This window comes from Pinus tabuliformis, chromosome 5_1, assembly GCF_031772625.1.
Source record: "Pinus tabuliformis cultivar Carrire ecotype Pingquan chromosome 5_1, CPIR1, whole genome shotgun sequence".
Lineage (NCBI taxonomy): Eukaryota > Viridiplantae > Streptophyta > Pinopsida > Pinales > Pinaceae > Pinus > Pinus tabuliformis.
In genome coordinates, this window is record NC_142305.1 from 738,798,790 (window position 1) to 738,814,006 (window position 15,217).

Consider the following 15,217-nt stretch of genomic DNA (forward strand, 5'->3'; position numbering starts at 1 on the left):
ATATCTTACTAAGTTTTGTAATTTGTAAGGTCGACCCATACTGTTTGGAATTAATTTAAAGCAGTACAATGTATGTTATTTTGGTTTGGAATTAATTTAAAGCAGTACAATGTATGTTATTTTGGTATTGTTATTATTTAATTTAACCATCCTCCCAGTCCCTTAACCTACCATTGACGGTAACCCTGCATCCAACTTACACATAACCTTCTCGAATCAGGGTCCTCACTCGCGACGTGTCAGACCCTGCATCCAACTTACACAGAACCTTCTCGAATCAGGGTCCTCACTCGCCAAGTGTCAGTTGCATGGTCAAGGGTTCACTATAACCGTTGGATCACCGAGTTGAACATCGCACGGTCATGGGCTGCTGAGAGTTTGTTACGGTAACGAAATCCTACCCCCTTCGCTTCACTAGCAGTTCATTTGCGTCTGGACTCCGCGGTGCCGAACTCTGCAAATTCGACAACCTCGCCAACTCTCACCTGCTGGCGGCTTCAAACATAGGTAAATTCTTGCTACAGACATTCTGATTACTAGAAACAGTATTTCTCTCATGCTGCAGGGTACTATTCATTACTTCTTTTATGTACAGGGTTTCAATGTCTCCTTACACAGGGTATAACGGATAATGCAAACCTCCCTGTTTATCTCATGCTGTAGAGATTACCTTCTCGACACCCTTCGCAGACAGTAGTGATGGCTTCCCTGGAGTTTCGATTCCCTCATTCACACAGTTGCCCAACAGGTATAGCCTTTATCATGCCCTGAGATGTTTAATTTAGATTTTAGCTCAATTTCCCATGTCTAATCTGAGTAAAATTTACTGTGATGCGTAGGGTTACTCCCAGGTTGCCTGAGTCCATCATGCAGACGACTTCCCTGCTGAATCCGAAGACCCTACAGGAAAATTTCTGATCTAATGTGGAGCGTAAACCCTGGCAAGTGATCACTGAGAATTGCAGGAATTCGATTTGTTCTCCTATTAGGGTTTTACAATAGATTCCTTATTTCTTCTCTTGTTTGATCTGCAGGGTGTCAGGCCGTCTGCTGTGAAGGCTAATTTTAGCCACAAGAACGGGGTTGCGTGAGCAATAATTTGGGAATCTGGTCTTCTATGTCTTTCACCATTTCAGGTGCTTGCTCACATTCTGCCCTTTCAGGCTGTAGAGCGAGGTTTTTGTGAGGGTTTGGCATAACTTTTTGTCTGATTTTGAACTAAGATCATACTGATTGTGTAAATAATTTGGACTGTGTCTTCCTTTGTTGTTCATCCACTAAATTATCGTGTATGACAGAGGAACCCATGAATTTCTGTGCTTTCTGGTTAGATTGTTTTATATATATATGCATATTGCCTTTGTTGATATTATATACATTGCAACTTTGATATTACAGGAACATCACTGCTTTTTCTGATACTAATGACAAAATTCAACTATTTTGATTCATTGTAATGTACGGTTCAAAATGCTGGCATGAAAACTACATGACAAAATAGACTTAGAAATTAATTTATTGTAATGACAAAATAGACTTAGAAATTAATTCATTGTAATGTACGGTTCAAAATCCTGGTATGAAAACGACATGACAAAATACACTTGAAATTGATTGATTGTAATGTACGGTTCAAAATCCTGGTCTGAAAACTACATGACAAAATACACTTAACTAAAAATTGTTAGAGATGTATAGTAAGGACTGGAATGTCCCTTTCCCATATGTGGAAACGGCAAATTTGTAGAGAAAACTGTCAAGAACCATGCCATGATCATTTGCTCCTCAATGGAGTATTCGCTCCGCCTTTGAGCAGCACAACCATCACCCAAAGTCACTGCCTGCGTATACCCCACTTCACTGTCATACACTGCAGACGCCTTCAACACATTGCGGAGAGACCTCTGCGCCAACTGAGAAATTAATAAGCCAGTCAGTTGAGCCGCAAGAGTCAGTTATTGAGCGGCCAGAGTCAGTGATGAGATCAACGGCAGCGAATTTTTTAATTGTCTAACACTAAAACTAATGGTACGTAACCAAGACAGCGGGGATCACAGGAGAGTTGAAATATAAGTTGAAATATTAAACACAAAATATTAATTTAATTTTGCAGACATCATTGAGCGGATGGCAGATAGCGCTAATAACATTTTTGTTAATGAGTAGACATTATTAATTGGATGGTACAAGCCAATAAAAAAATATAAGTTGAAATATTAAGCACAAAATATTAACTTAATTGTTATAGGTTAGTTAAATATTAAATTTAATGTATTAATTTATATATTTTTTGTAAGCACAAAATATTAACTTAATTGTTATAGGTTATTTAAATATTAAATTCAATATATTAATTGTTATAGGTTATTTAAATATTAAATTCAATATATTAATTTATATTTTTTTAATGGGAGAGGCTTGTTCTCAGAAAAGTTATGGGCCTCTTTTTTTTTCAACATATATTACATATTTTTTTTTTTACATATATTACATATCGGCTTTTTTACATATATTACATATCGGTCAAAGCTGACATCACATCTCATTACGTGGACATCACATCTCATTACAATCTTCAATGAAACTTATTACATATCCTTTTTTATTTTACATATATTACATATCCTTTTTAATTTTACATATATTACATATCGGACATCTCATTACAATCTTCAATGAAACTTATTACATATCCTTTTTTATTTTACATATATTACATATCCTTTTTAATTTTACATATATTACATATCGGTCAAAGCTGACATCACATCTCATTACAATCTTCAATGAAACTTGCTGACATCACATCTCATCACATCTCATTACAATCTTCAATGAAACTTGCTGACATCACATCTCATTACGATGTCATCTCATTACAATCTTCAATGAAACTTATTACATATCCTTTTTTATTTTACATATATTACATATCAGTGAAAGCTGACATCACATCTCATTACAATTTTCAATGAAACTTGCTGACATCACATCTCATTACAATTTTCAATGAAACTTGCTGACATCACATCTCATTACGTGGACATCACATCTCATTACGATGTCATCTTATTACAATCTTCAATGAAACTTATTACATATCCTTTTTTATTTTACATATATTACATATCGGTCAAAGCTGACATAACATCTCATTACAATCTTCAATGAAACTTTTTATTTATATGCAGTTTCATTACATATCCTTTTTTATTTTACATATATTATATATCGGTCAAAGCTGACATCACATCTCATTACAATCTTCAATGAAACTTTTTATTTATATGCTGCAGCACAGCGTCTCAATCGGAACTCGATCCCTGGTGGGGTGCGTAGCAGCCGACTGCCCCAAGCAATTGATCCATGCACTCGTGTATTAATTTATACCTTTATACTAAGTTAATGATTGATTTGATATTATAAAATCAATATCCCACATCTAACCATAAAAAATGGAAAATATTGGAAAATATTGACTTACTGCTCAATAGGTTATATGACGTGACTTTCGTTGCCGTCACTCTCGCCCATCCAGCGATCCAGGCCTATAAAAGAGTTTGTTCTCAGTTGTTTGCTTCACCTTCGCCCAGCCAACTATCCAGGCCTATAAAAGAGATTGTTCTCTTATCACTTCAATCCAACGGCTAGTACTTGTATTAACAGATACAAGATTGGATTAGGTGAAGTAATGGCTCAACTTTCTATAGGTGCACCACTATCTGCCGAGGTGAACGGATCCTCCATCAACACTCATCATCATGGAAATCTGTGGGACGACTATTTCATACAATCTCTTAAGTCGCCTTATGAGGTAACTGAATGTCAATAAATTATCTCAATCAATGACGGAAAATCTCTATCTTTTATAATCTCTTCTTTATTTTGTATAATTTGTTTTTCAAAATGTATGGCATTGCATGGTAATCAGGCACCTGAATTTCATGAACGCTGTGAAAAGATGATTGAGGAAGTGAAGCATTTACTTTTGAGTGAGATGAGAGATGGCAACGATGATTTAATGAAACGTCTCCAGATGGTTGACATTTTTGAATGTCTAGGAATTGATCGGCACTTTCACCATGAAATACAAGCTGCTCTTGATTACGTGTACAGGTTAAATGTTTACACTCATGTCAAATATTTCTGCAGACCTTTAATACACTGTTTATACTCTTTTTTAGAATGTAAAACATGGTTCTGCATACCCTTTTGGCTAATCGTCATCCGCTGTTGTGAGCAGATATTGGAACGAACTGGAAGGCATCGGTGTTGGATCAAGAGATTCCCTCACCAAAGATCTCAATGCTACAGCCTTGGGATTTCGGGCTCTGCGACTCCATCGATATAACGTATCCTCAGGTGATACCTGCAACTGCTGATTTCTTATTAGGGGAGTTTTAATATTTTGTAAAAGCATAATGAGGTAACACATGTTTTATTATGTCTTGGCTATAAAAGCTGTCTTGGAGAATTTCAAGAACGAAAATGGGCTGTTCTTCCACAGTTCCACTGTTGAAGAAGAAAAAGTGAGATGCATGTTGACGTTACTTAGGGCTTCAGAAATTTCATTTCCCGGAGAAAAGGTGATGGACGAGGCAAAGGCATTCGCAACAGAATATCTAAACCAACTTTTGACGAGAGTGGATATAACGGAAGTGGGTGAAAGCGTTTTGAGAGAGGTAACGAGTTTTGAGTCTTGTCAAGTGATGTGATGTACGGTATTCCTGAATTTAGACTCAAAAGCTTGATTTGATTTGATTGCTGTTACTCAGGTTAGGTATGCCCTAGATTTTCCTTGGTACTGCAGTGTGCCGAGATGGGAGGCTAGGAGCTTCATCGAAATATTTGGACAAAACAATTCATGGCTTAAGTAATTACCTTGTTATTGCTTTTGTACTTAATCCTCAACTTTAATCAATAATTGCTATGAATTCTCTAATCTCTCTTTCACTTACTTTCTTCAGTTCAACTATGAACAAAAAAGTTTTAGAGTTGGCTAAATTGGACTTCAATATTCTGCAATCCGCACATCAAAGAGAGCTACAGCTTCTCTCAAGGTGGTTCTTAGACATTCCGATATATTGAAAATCGTTGATACAATTTGATATGCCCTAGTGCTGCATTCATACCGCGTCTATTGTGTTCACAGGTGGTGGTCACAATCGGACATAGAGAAGCAGAATTTCTACCGGAAGCGTCACGTGGAATATTACTTTTGGATGGTTATAGGCACGTTCGAACCGGAGTTTTCAAGCAGCAGAATTGCCGCCGCAAAAATTGTGACACTGATGACTGTCCTAGATGATCTCTATGATACTCACGGAACGTTGGAACAACTAAAAATCTTCACAGAAGCAGTCAAACGGTGAGTTTAAGTTTAAATTATAGAAACTCTCTTGGAGAAATAGGCAATCCATTTATTAGTAGTTTCTTAGTATATTCAAATCCAATACAAAAACATCAAGGGCTTTATTTTGTCATAGCTTCTGAACATTGCTTGTTGTGTGGGCCCGACTGGTCAAGAATACCCCTAAACTATATCACAGAAAACATATTGTTAAGGGAGTAGGCCATAAATTATAAGTTATCAACAGCAATTATTGTAGTTGCAGGTTGTGCAGCTTTTCATCCAAAATATTTCAAAAGGAAAATTTGGAAAAGCTCTTTTTTTTTTTTTTGGCATATTCTTGACAATTTTGAGTTTGTGTTTTATTCTTTTGTTTATGGCATTTACAGATGGGATCTTTCATTACAAGACCGTCTTCCAGACTACATAAAGATTACTCTGGAATTCTTCTTCAACACATCCAATGAATTGAATGCTGAAGTTGCTAAAATGCAAGAACGGGATATGTCAGCCTACATACGAAAAGCAGGCGTATGTATTTACGAAAATACAAAAAACCAACTAAAACATTTTGCAGAGAAATTACTATTAATATTCTTAATGCATTTGTAATATTCTTCTTAACTTATTCGTGTGTTCACTGATTGGCTGCTCAGTGGGAACGATACCTTGAAGGGTATATGCAAGAGTCCGAATGGATGGCGGCTCGACATGTCCCTACGTTTGACGATTACATGAAGAATGGCAAACGCAGCTCTGGAATGTGTATACTAAATTTGTATTCGCTTCTCTTAATGGGGCAACTTGTACCTGACAACATTCTGGAGCAAATACACCTTCCATCCAAGATCCATGAGCTTGTGGAATTGACGGCCAGACTGGTCGACGACTCAAAGGATTTCCAGGTATATTATTTTAACGTATGACTAAGAATTTGCAGAAGTTTAGTAATTTGCTAATAATTTCATTATATTTCTTTTCGGGTGATCCAGGCGAAGAAGGATGGTGGGGAGTTTGCTTCAGGTATAGAGTGTTTCTTGAAAGAGAAGCCTGAATGTACAGAGGAAGATGCAATGAATCATCTCATTGGGCTCCTCAATCTGACAGAGATGGAATTAAATTGGGAATTTGTAAAACATGACGGTGTGGCGCTGTGTCTCAAGAAGTTCGTCTTCGAAGCTGCACGAGGTCTCCGATTCATCTACAAATACAGAGACGGTTTTTCCTATTCCAACGAGGAGATGAAAAGCCAGATAACCAAAATCCTTATCGATCAAGTGCCCATCTGATATCTCACTCAAGATCGGATATCTCCGCTCACGTATTTTATTAATATATCGAAATAATAATAAATATAGTGAATAATAATAATCATAATACGGAGGAGGGTATCCATGGCATTCCTAGAATGATTTTCGGGGTGAGAGAACCCTGTTCCTTTGCTATTCTCGTGGGTTACGTTGAATCGTATTTCATGGTAAGTTTTATTAAAAAAACTTCTTAATAATATATTGTTATAAAAAAAAAAAAAAGACTAAATGCTGGTTCTATTTTGTGTTATTATTTGCATTGATGTTGACTGTCACATGGACATCGAGTTCGTTATTTTGTGTTATTATTTGGATTGATGTTGACTTTCACTTTGACATTGAGTTCAATAGCCACATTCGTATATATATTGTTTTTATAGTTAATAATTTTAATATTGCTAAATTAAAATTTATTAAGTATATAGATATATTTATAAAATTTAAAAATTATTGGCCAAAGTTTTAAACTTCATTTTCAAGTGTGATAAACATTGGATCAATTTATTTATTTTATATATATATTTATTTTATCAAGGAATATCTGTTGTTGACAATAAATTTGGAAAATTATTAAATCTCTTTTAAATAATCTATATTAAAAAATAATATAAATTTATGATAATATAAAATATTAATCAATTTGTCATTTGTTAATTTTTGGGATAAATTTTATGTTAAAGTGATATTGATTATATAATAATGATTTGTTTTTGCTATTTGATTATATAATCTAGGAAAACTAAATTAGAAATTACTTAATATTGTCATTAGCATTCCATGATGTAATTGTAACACTTCTTCATCATACACATTGTTTGACCTATAAAAGAAAATTAAAATGTAATTTATTATAATTCACCAGGTACATTATTCTTTTTCTTTTACTTATACAACTTGAATCCTAATAATATACCTTGCTCACTAAGGTTTGCAGGGCTGTCTTATCACACCTAATTGGGTAATTTTTCAACACTCATAGAGGTCAATATTAGTTTCCAGCGACATTGTATTAACCTGAACTCCCTGGGTAAACCGACTTAATATTACACCGTTAAGTTTGAGGTTCATTTACACTTTAGAATAACTATTAGGCTTTGGCGGCATGCGTGGGAGTTTTATAGTTTGTATCCTCCGCGACTTAATGAATTAAAGGGTGAGTTGTAACTCCCCAGCTCCAAAGAACCTTCGAGATGGTGAAGGTCTTGTCGACGATCATTCAAGGGGCAGTAGAACTGTCTCTCTTGCGGTCATTCATCGGATAGGGTTCCCAGAGCCCCAGCTCGTAAGGGTAACCTAACCTATTGAGTGAGATTGTGTACCCTACATTTCACCCAACACACTTAAAAGATTTCCAGAGAAATAACACTTTTTTCACTACTCTTGATGATCGACTCCAGCTGACCTGTCGGGACTACCCTTCACGCCCCAAATTCCTTTAAGAAAGTCCTTAATACATTCTTTATTTGTTGAAGGGTTTGCCCGGTCCTGAAATTAGTAATTTTTTAACGCATTTTACAGATTAGTGAAAGAACTAGCTATAAGTATTGCTCTTCCCTTTAGCAGTGCCTCCTTATGTATTACTTACCACTTACCACTGTAACTATTTTACTCAAATATTCGATAATTTAGGCGGAACCTGTTCTTTCTACGGGGCTTGCTTCAGACCCTCATATGCACCTAGATTTAAGTACATATTTATGAGAAATTTAGACTGTTCCACCAAGGGTTTTCTTTTACCCTTACCCACTAGAACTAACTACTTCGAAAATATTTGAGAATTTAGGCAGAACCTGTTCTTTCTACGGGGCTTGCTTCGGACCCTCATATGCACCTAGATTTAGGTACATATTTATGAGAAATTTGGATTGTTCCACCAAAGGTTTTCTCTTACCCTTACCCAGTGGAACTAACTAATTCCAAAATATTAGCTCTATTTTTATTTCCTTATACAAATCTTTAACAATGTTCTTATTTCATATTCTTGTTGAAGTTCTCTATACACTTTTACTTCTTAAAAATAAACAAACACATCAAAATGAAACCCACAATGGAGTTCTAGAAACTTAAGAGTACTTATCTCTTAAGAGGAACTGTTAAGAAAATTCTTCCATATAATCATTTGTACTGAGTATCTCAATAATAATATTAAATATACACTGCTCACATAGGCGGACACAAACATATTCTTATACATGACTAGAACTTAAGAGTACTTATCTCTTAAGCAGAACTGTTAAGTTCTCTTGTTCCATAAAATCCTTTGTACATATTCTTATACATGACTAGAACTTAAGAGTACTTATCTCTTAAGCAGAACTGTTAAGTTCTCTTGTTCCATAAAATCCTTTGTACTAAGTATCTCAATAATAATATTAAATATACAATGTTCACACAGGCTGACACAAACATATTCTTTTTTACATAGTCATGTATAGGAAAAATTATTGCTTTGTACTAAGTATCTTAATAATAATATTAAATATACACTGCTCACATATTCTTTTACATTGTCATGTATAAGAAAAATTATAGCATTTCCTTTCAACCTTACAATGGCAATGTTTCTCGTTAAAAAAAACCATACTTCTGCAACCACAAAAATTACTTTCATATTTCAGAAAACAAGAATTAAAATACATATATGTTCTAGTTAAGGCTTGCCAAGGATCATGATTGAAGTTCACTCCCCCGGCCAATGAGAATGGTTCTGAATGGTTCTCTTTACCAGTTCTCCCCTCATGCCAGTTTCATTTCCAGAACAGTTGTTAACAACAACCTAATTACTTTCATATTTTAAAAAACAAGAATTAAAATACTTATCTATTCTAGTTAAGGCTTGCCAGGAAATCATTTCCAGAATAGTTGTTAACAACAACCTAATTACTTTCATATTTCAGAAAACAAGAATTAAAATACTTATATGTTCTAGTTGTTAACAACAACCTAATTACTTTCATATTTCAGAAAATAAGAATTAAAATACTTATATGTTCTAGTTAAGGCTTGCCAGGAAATACATTAGGGATGAAGTTCACTCCACGACCAATGAGAATGGTCCTCTTTACCACTTCTCCCCCTTGTGCCAGTTTCATTTCCATTCCAGAACTGTTGTTAACAACAAATAGGGCATCAAGACAATATAGTACAACCCAGGTACTCATAGACTCATATGTCTAGCTTCGAGATTCCACTCGATCCAACCAACTCAAGAACTTCATACTGGCACTAGATCCAACCAACTTAAGAATTCTAGCTTCGGGATTCCACTGGATCCAACCAACTCAAGAATTTCATACTAGCACTAGATCCAACCAACTTAAGAATTCTAGATCCAACCAACTTAAGAATTCTAGCTTCGGGATTCCACTGGATCCAACCAACTCAAGAATTTCATACTAGCGCTAGATCCAACCAACTTAAGAATTCTAGCTTTGGGATTCCACTGGAACTCAAGAATTTCATACTGGCACTAGATCCAACCAACTTAAGAATTCCATATTGGTAGTATCTTGCCTTCCCTTGCATCAAGACTATATAGCACAGCGGAGGTATTCACACTTCCCTTGCATCAAGACTATATAGTACAACCCAAGTACTCATAGACTCATATGTCTAGCTTGGCTGCAGAATTTAGTGTCCAGCTTCGAGATTCCACTAGATCCAACCAACTCAAGAATTACCTAGTGTCCGGCTTCAGGATTCCACTAATCCAACCAACTCAAGAATTCCCTACTAGCAGTTTCTTGCCTTCCCTTGCATCAAACAATGCATCAAACGATATAGTACACTGCTGGTACTAACTGCCTTTTTACTTAGTGATTTTTTGAGTAAGTCCTGTAACTAACTTTTTTTAAATAAGATCAAAATAAATTAAAATATAAAATTTTCAATCAGGCTTGCACACAACCCAAAATTTAGTGAGTTAAAGTGAATTAATTATTTACTTTGCACTAAGGGTTAACTATCAATAGGGGAGGAATTAATTATCAATAGGTAATTTTCTGAATTAATTATTTACTTTTCACTAACGGTTAACTATCAATAGGGCAGTTTAAAGGAATTAATTATCAATAGGTTAACTACCAATATGTGATCCCTAATACCCCTTGGGTTAATTTTTAAGTGAATTAATTATTTACCTTTCAGTAAGGGTTAACTATCAATAGGGTAATTTAAAGGAATTAATTATCAATAGGTTAACTACCAATAAGAAGAAATCACTAATACCCCTTGGGTTAATTGTTAAGTGAATTAATTATTTACTTTTCACTAAGGGTTAATTATCAATAGGTAATTTAAAGGAATTAATTATCATAGGTTAACTACCAATACCCCTAGTTTAATTGTTAAGTGAATTAATTATTTACTTTTCACTAAGGGTTAACTGTCAATAGGGTAATTTAGAGGAATTAATTATCAATAGGTTGATTGTCAATAGGGTAATTTAGAGGAATTAATTATCAATAGGTTAACTGTCAATAGGTGACCCCTGGGTTAATTGTTAATCCCTCTTTATTTGTTCCGTTAACTATTTGTTAGTTAATTTTGACATTTGATTGATTCCCTTATATTTTTGGTTAATTTAATTTAATTCAATTTATATTTTGACCATTTGATTTATTCTCTTATATTTTTAGTTTATTTAATTTAATTTAATTTAATTTTATATTTTTATATTCAACATTTAAATTTGATAATTTATAATATATTTTAAGAATAATTATTAATTTAACTAAACTATGAAATATGAAATAAAAATAATATTAAAATTAACATTATTTGTGTTAAATAAAAAATTTAATACAATATCTCATATTCTTTCATAAAAAAGAATCCAAGACACCCATATTAAAAAATAACCCCAGACACTCATTCAACCATTTGAATTTGATAATTTATAATATATTTTAGGAATAATTATTAATTAAATTAAACTGTGGAATAAAAATAATATTGAAATCAACATGTTAAATAAAAATACATCATATTTTTTCATAAAAATAAAAGAAAAAATACTTTATATTTTTTCATAAAAATAAAAGAATCCAATACACTCATGGTATGAAATAGTAAGAAAATTATCATAGTTCCAAAATTATATATATATATATATATATAAAGAAAATAAATCTTTCTTAATTTTTGGTGTGTAAAACGTAACACTTACATTCTAAGAGTTGGAATGATTTGTTTCTTCATCTAATTTCTGTATTTAATCCAATGACATGATATTATTCTTTATCTTGCTTTGACTATGAACCACACAGGTTGGAATGATTTGTGCTAATAAGGACTAAATCTCTTGAGGTGTAAACTTTTTTTTTCTAAAAAAAAATTGTATATCAAAATATTTGATTCCTCTAGATACTTGATAGATCCATGGTTAAAATAGATCTATAATAATAAATATTTCTATTTACTATAAAATATCCATAAATAAATATATTTCAATCATAATATTCTTCCATAAATATATTTAGATCCATTTTAAATACTAATACTATGTGAACAAAAAGAAAATAAATAAGAAAATAAATATAACGTCACGAGTTGTCTAACATCTTATCCATCTATGTACAATAAGATGATCAATAAGCACAATAGAGCACCAACGTAATATGTTACAGATACAGAGCATTCGCAATATTTACACAATACAGTACCAACGTAATATGGAATAGATACAGAGCATTCGCAGATTCGCGAATGGCCTTTTTTTATTTAGTTATTCAATTTTTTTTAGATTTACATTAATGAAATACTGAATTTTGTTTTGGTTCTATTTCAATCAGTTTATAGTGTATTATGTTGATAAGAATTATATATTTCAAAGCATTTGGAAAAAATTATAGCTAAATTTATCATAAATCCAAATTTATAACATAAAAATATTGTTAAATTTATCATAAATCTAAATTTATAACATATTAAACGTAATCATATAAAATGTATTTTGTTCAAATTTTTTAATGCAAAAATATTAATATATAATTTGAAATTAAATTACTGAAAATGAGGTACTTGACTTTTTTTTAGATTTTTAATTTATTATATTTTATTAAAAATAATTATATTTATTAAAATTTATTTTTTCAAATTATTTAAAATACAAGTTTTTTTAACTATTTTTTTTATAGGTGGTAATCTAAATCTATTTCAAGATGTTGTGTTCTTTTCTATTTTGTCTTATTTTTTTCATCCATTATTTGTGAATTTCCAGAATTTATGCATTAGGTATTTGAAAGAAGTGAAGACAATATTTATTGTATACTTGTTTAAATATTATTTATCCATAAATGTGATCAACATGATTCGTACAAAATATTTTTGGAAATATCCCTATTTGTGTGAGTATCTCTCATTCATATGTATTTATACCATTTGATGGAGTACTCCATAAATTACAAAAGTTGAGGATGGTAACACAAATATGAACAATATGGGAATATAACTAATCAAAATCCAAATTAATTTCAACCTTGTAACTTTGAATATGGAATCATCTCCAAACTTGTGCCACATTTGAAAAACATCCATGATTCAAATATGTTGTGATCTTCATAAACAGAGGGCAATGTGCTCCATGCCACACTTCAAAAATCTTTGTGCATGACAAGTCATTCCTCTAAAGATTTTAGGCACAACATGTCACACCTCTAAAGACTATGTGTGATATGTTTTAAACATTGAAATCCTCCATCTTTATGTTCCCTTTTAAAACCATTTTTTTATGCATCTTGCACACTTCATATCAAAATTTGGTTTATGTGCCTCTTTTTATATTAAAAAAAAAAAACCTTATGTGAGCCCCCTTCAAACATATCTTATGTGTATTTCATGAAACAAATCATTTCTCAGATGCATTTATTACATGAAACGAAACATTGGAGTGATGTAATTATTGCATAAAACAAAACTTTGGCATGGTGTGACATCTAAAAAACTTGGACTAATGAACGTTGTCATGTGTCATTCTTCATTTCATGTGAAAAGGCCTTGTGTCACACCCTTGTTAATTTTACGTGTGATATGTGTATCACACTTAAGAAACTTTTGGGTTTGAGATAATTTTAGGATTGTCATCACATTGTGTATCATACAAAATCAAATCTTAGAGCCACGTGTTTGGAAAATGTATTTATCACATCAAAAATATTTTTAGTTTGACATTTTTTTAAACTTTGTGTATGGAAGAAAAAAGGATCTAGAGTGTCAGATGTTACTTCAAAAAGTTTTGTCATGTGAAACCCAAATTCTTTGTCTTATGTAAATACTTGAAAACTTTTGTGATGGTACACTGTTATAAATATTTGAAATATGTGGACACTCTATTGCAACTTCAATACCCTTAATATTAACTCTTGGAGTAGTTTCAACTATAATGCGACTTTCATAAACTTGGGAGCAATGTGCACCATGCCACACCTCATAAATATTTGTATGCAATACACCAATCCTCTAAATATTTTATCGCACTTCTAAATAGTTTAGGCATGTTGAAATGCTTATGGATCTATCACATAGGGTTTCCTTTTGTTTTTCAATGTTTCGAACCATCATATGTGGCTCGTCATTAGGATAAATGTAAGATGATGAGCCACATATGATGGTTTGAAACGCCCAAAAAAAAACCCTATGTGATGGATCTGGAGGCATTTCAACATAATTCATGTCATAGAAGTCTCAAATCTCAAAATATTTTAGGTGGAACAAGTTTTATATGTCACATCTCTCTTAAATTTTGGTGCAATCTATTTTAAACCTTGAAATCAATTTTTATATGCCCTTTAAAATTTGTCTTATTCATCCTTTTTAAAATATGTTTGTATTATATCTACCCCATATGGAATTTTGGTTTATGTGCCTTTTTTAATTTTTTTTGGTAAATATACTTCTTAAACACATGTTATGTGCATTTCATGAAATACAACTTTGGCATGATGTGCTCCTCACACAAATGATAACTTGAATATGATACTCTCGCCCAACAAAAAATAACTTTATCATAATGCACTCATCACATAAAATATAACTTTGATGTGATGTGCTTATTCCATGAAAAAATCTTTTTTTATATATATAATTTATATTCCTATCACAAAAAATAAAACTTTGCTACACTCCACTTATAATAAAAAAATAAAATTATGATGCAACATATTTATTCCTTGAAATAAAAAATTTGGTGTGATAAAATATCGACTTAAGCATTTTTAAATTTTAATTCACATCATTTAAAAGACAGGCCACACTCAAAATAGTTCAACGCAATAAACTAAGTTTCCAAACAAACATAAAAAATTGTTTGGTTTTATTGTGATACACAATGTCAAAAAAAAACCTTTAAAATATTAAATACCTCATTTTTATTATAAAAGGACACATATCATCTATAAATTAAGAGAGGTACAACGCACGACTTTGGCACAGGAAGTTAAAGCAGGATGCAACATAGTGTGCATTAGTCAAAGCCTTCTAGACATAACATTGCAATTGCCCACGTATCCGCTATACTTCCTTTTCATGTCACTAACTACTTGTGATTCATTTGTCAATT

The 15,217-nt window shown here is 32.3% G+C and overlaps 1 protein-coding gene across 2 annotated transcripts; it reads left to right on the forward strand.

Annotated features, from left to right (window-relative positions):
* The first annotated feature begins 421 nt into the window (after positions 1-421).
* LOC149167065 (longifolene synthase-like) lies at positions 422-6,811 on the forward strand. 2 transcript variants are annotated; one of them, XM_089431454.1, is made up of 13 exons: positions 422-507; positions 840-941; positions 1,035-1,136; positions 3,711-3,814; positions 3,932-4,116; positions 4,244-4,362; positions 4,462-4,682; positions 4,776-4,873; positions 4,968-5,060; positions 5,153-5,368; positions 5,740-5,881; positions 6,007-6,255; positions 6,343-6,811. In XM_089431454.1, the coding sequence occupies exons 3-13, from the start codon at positions 1,118-1,120 to the stop codon at positions 6,637-6,639; spliced, it is 1,743 nt and encodes a 580-aa protein (XP_089287580.1). In that variant the 5' UTR covers positions 422-507; positions 840-941; positions 1,035-1,117; the 3' UTR covers positions 6,640-6,811. The 2 variants fall into 2 exon arrangements, with proteins under 2 accessions (XP_089287580.1, XP_089287581.1); XM_089431455.1 differs by lacking the exons at positions 422-507; positions 840-941; positions 1,035-1,136 and having other exon boundaries at positions 3,559-3,814.
* Positions 6,812-15,217: the final 8,406 nt, after the last annotated feature.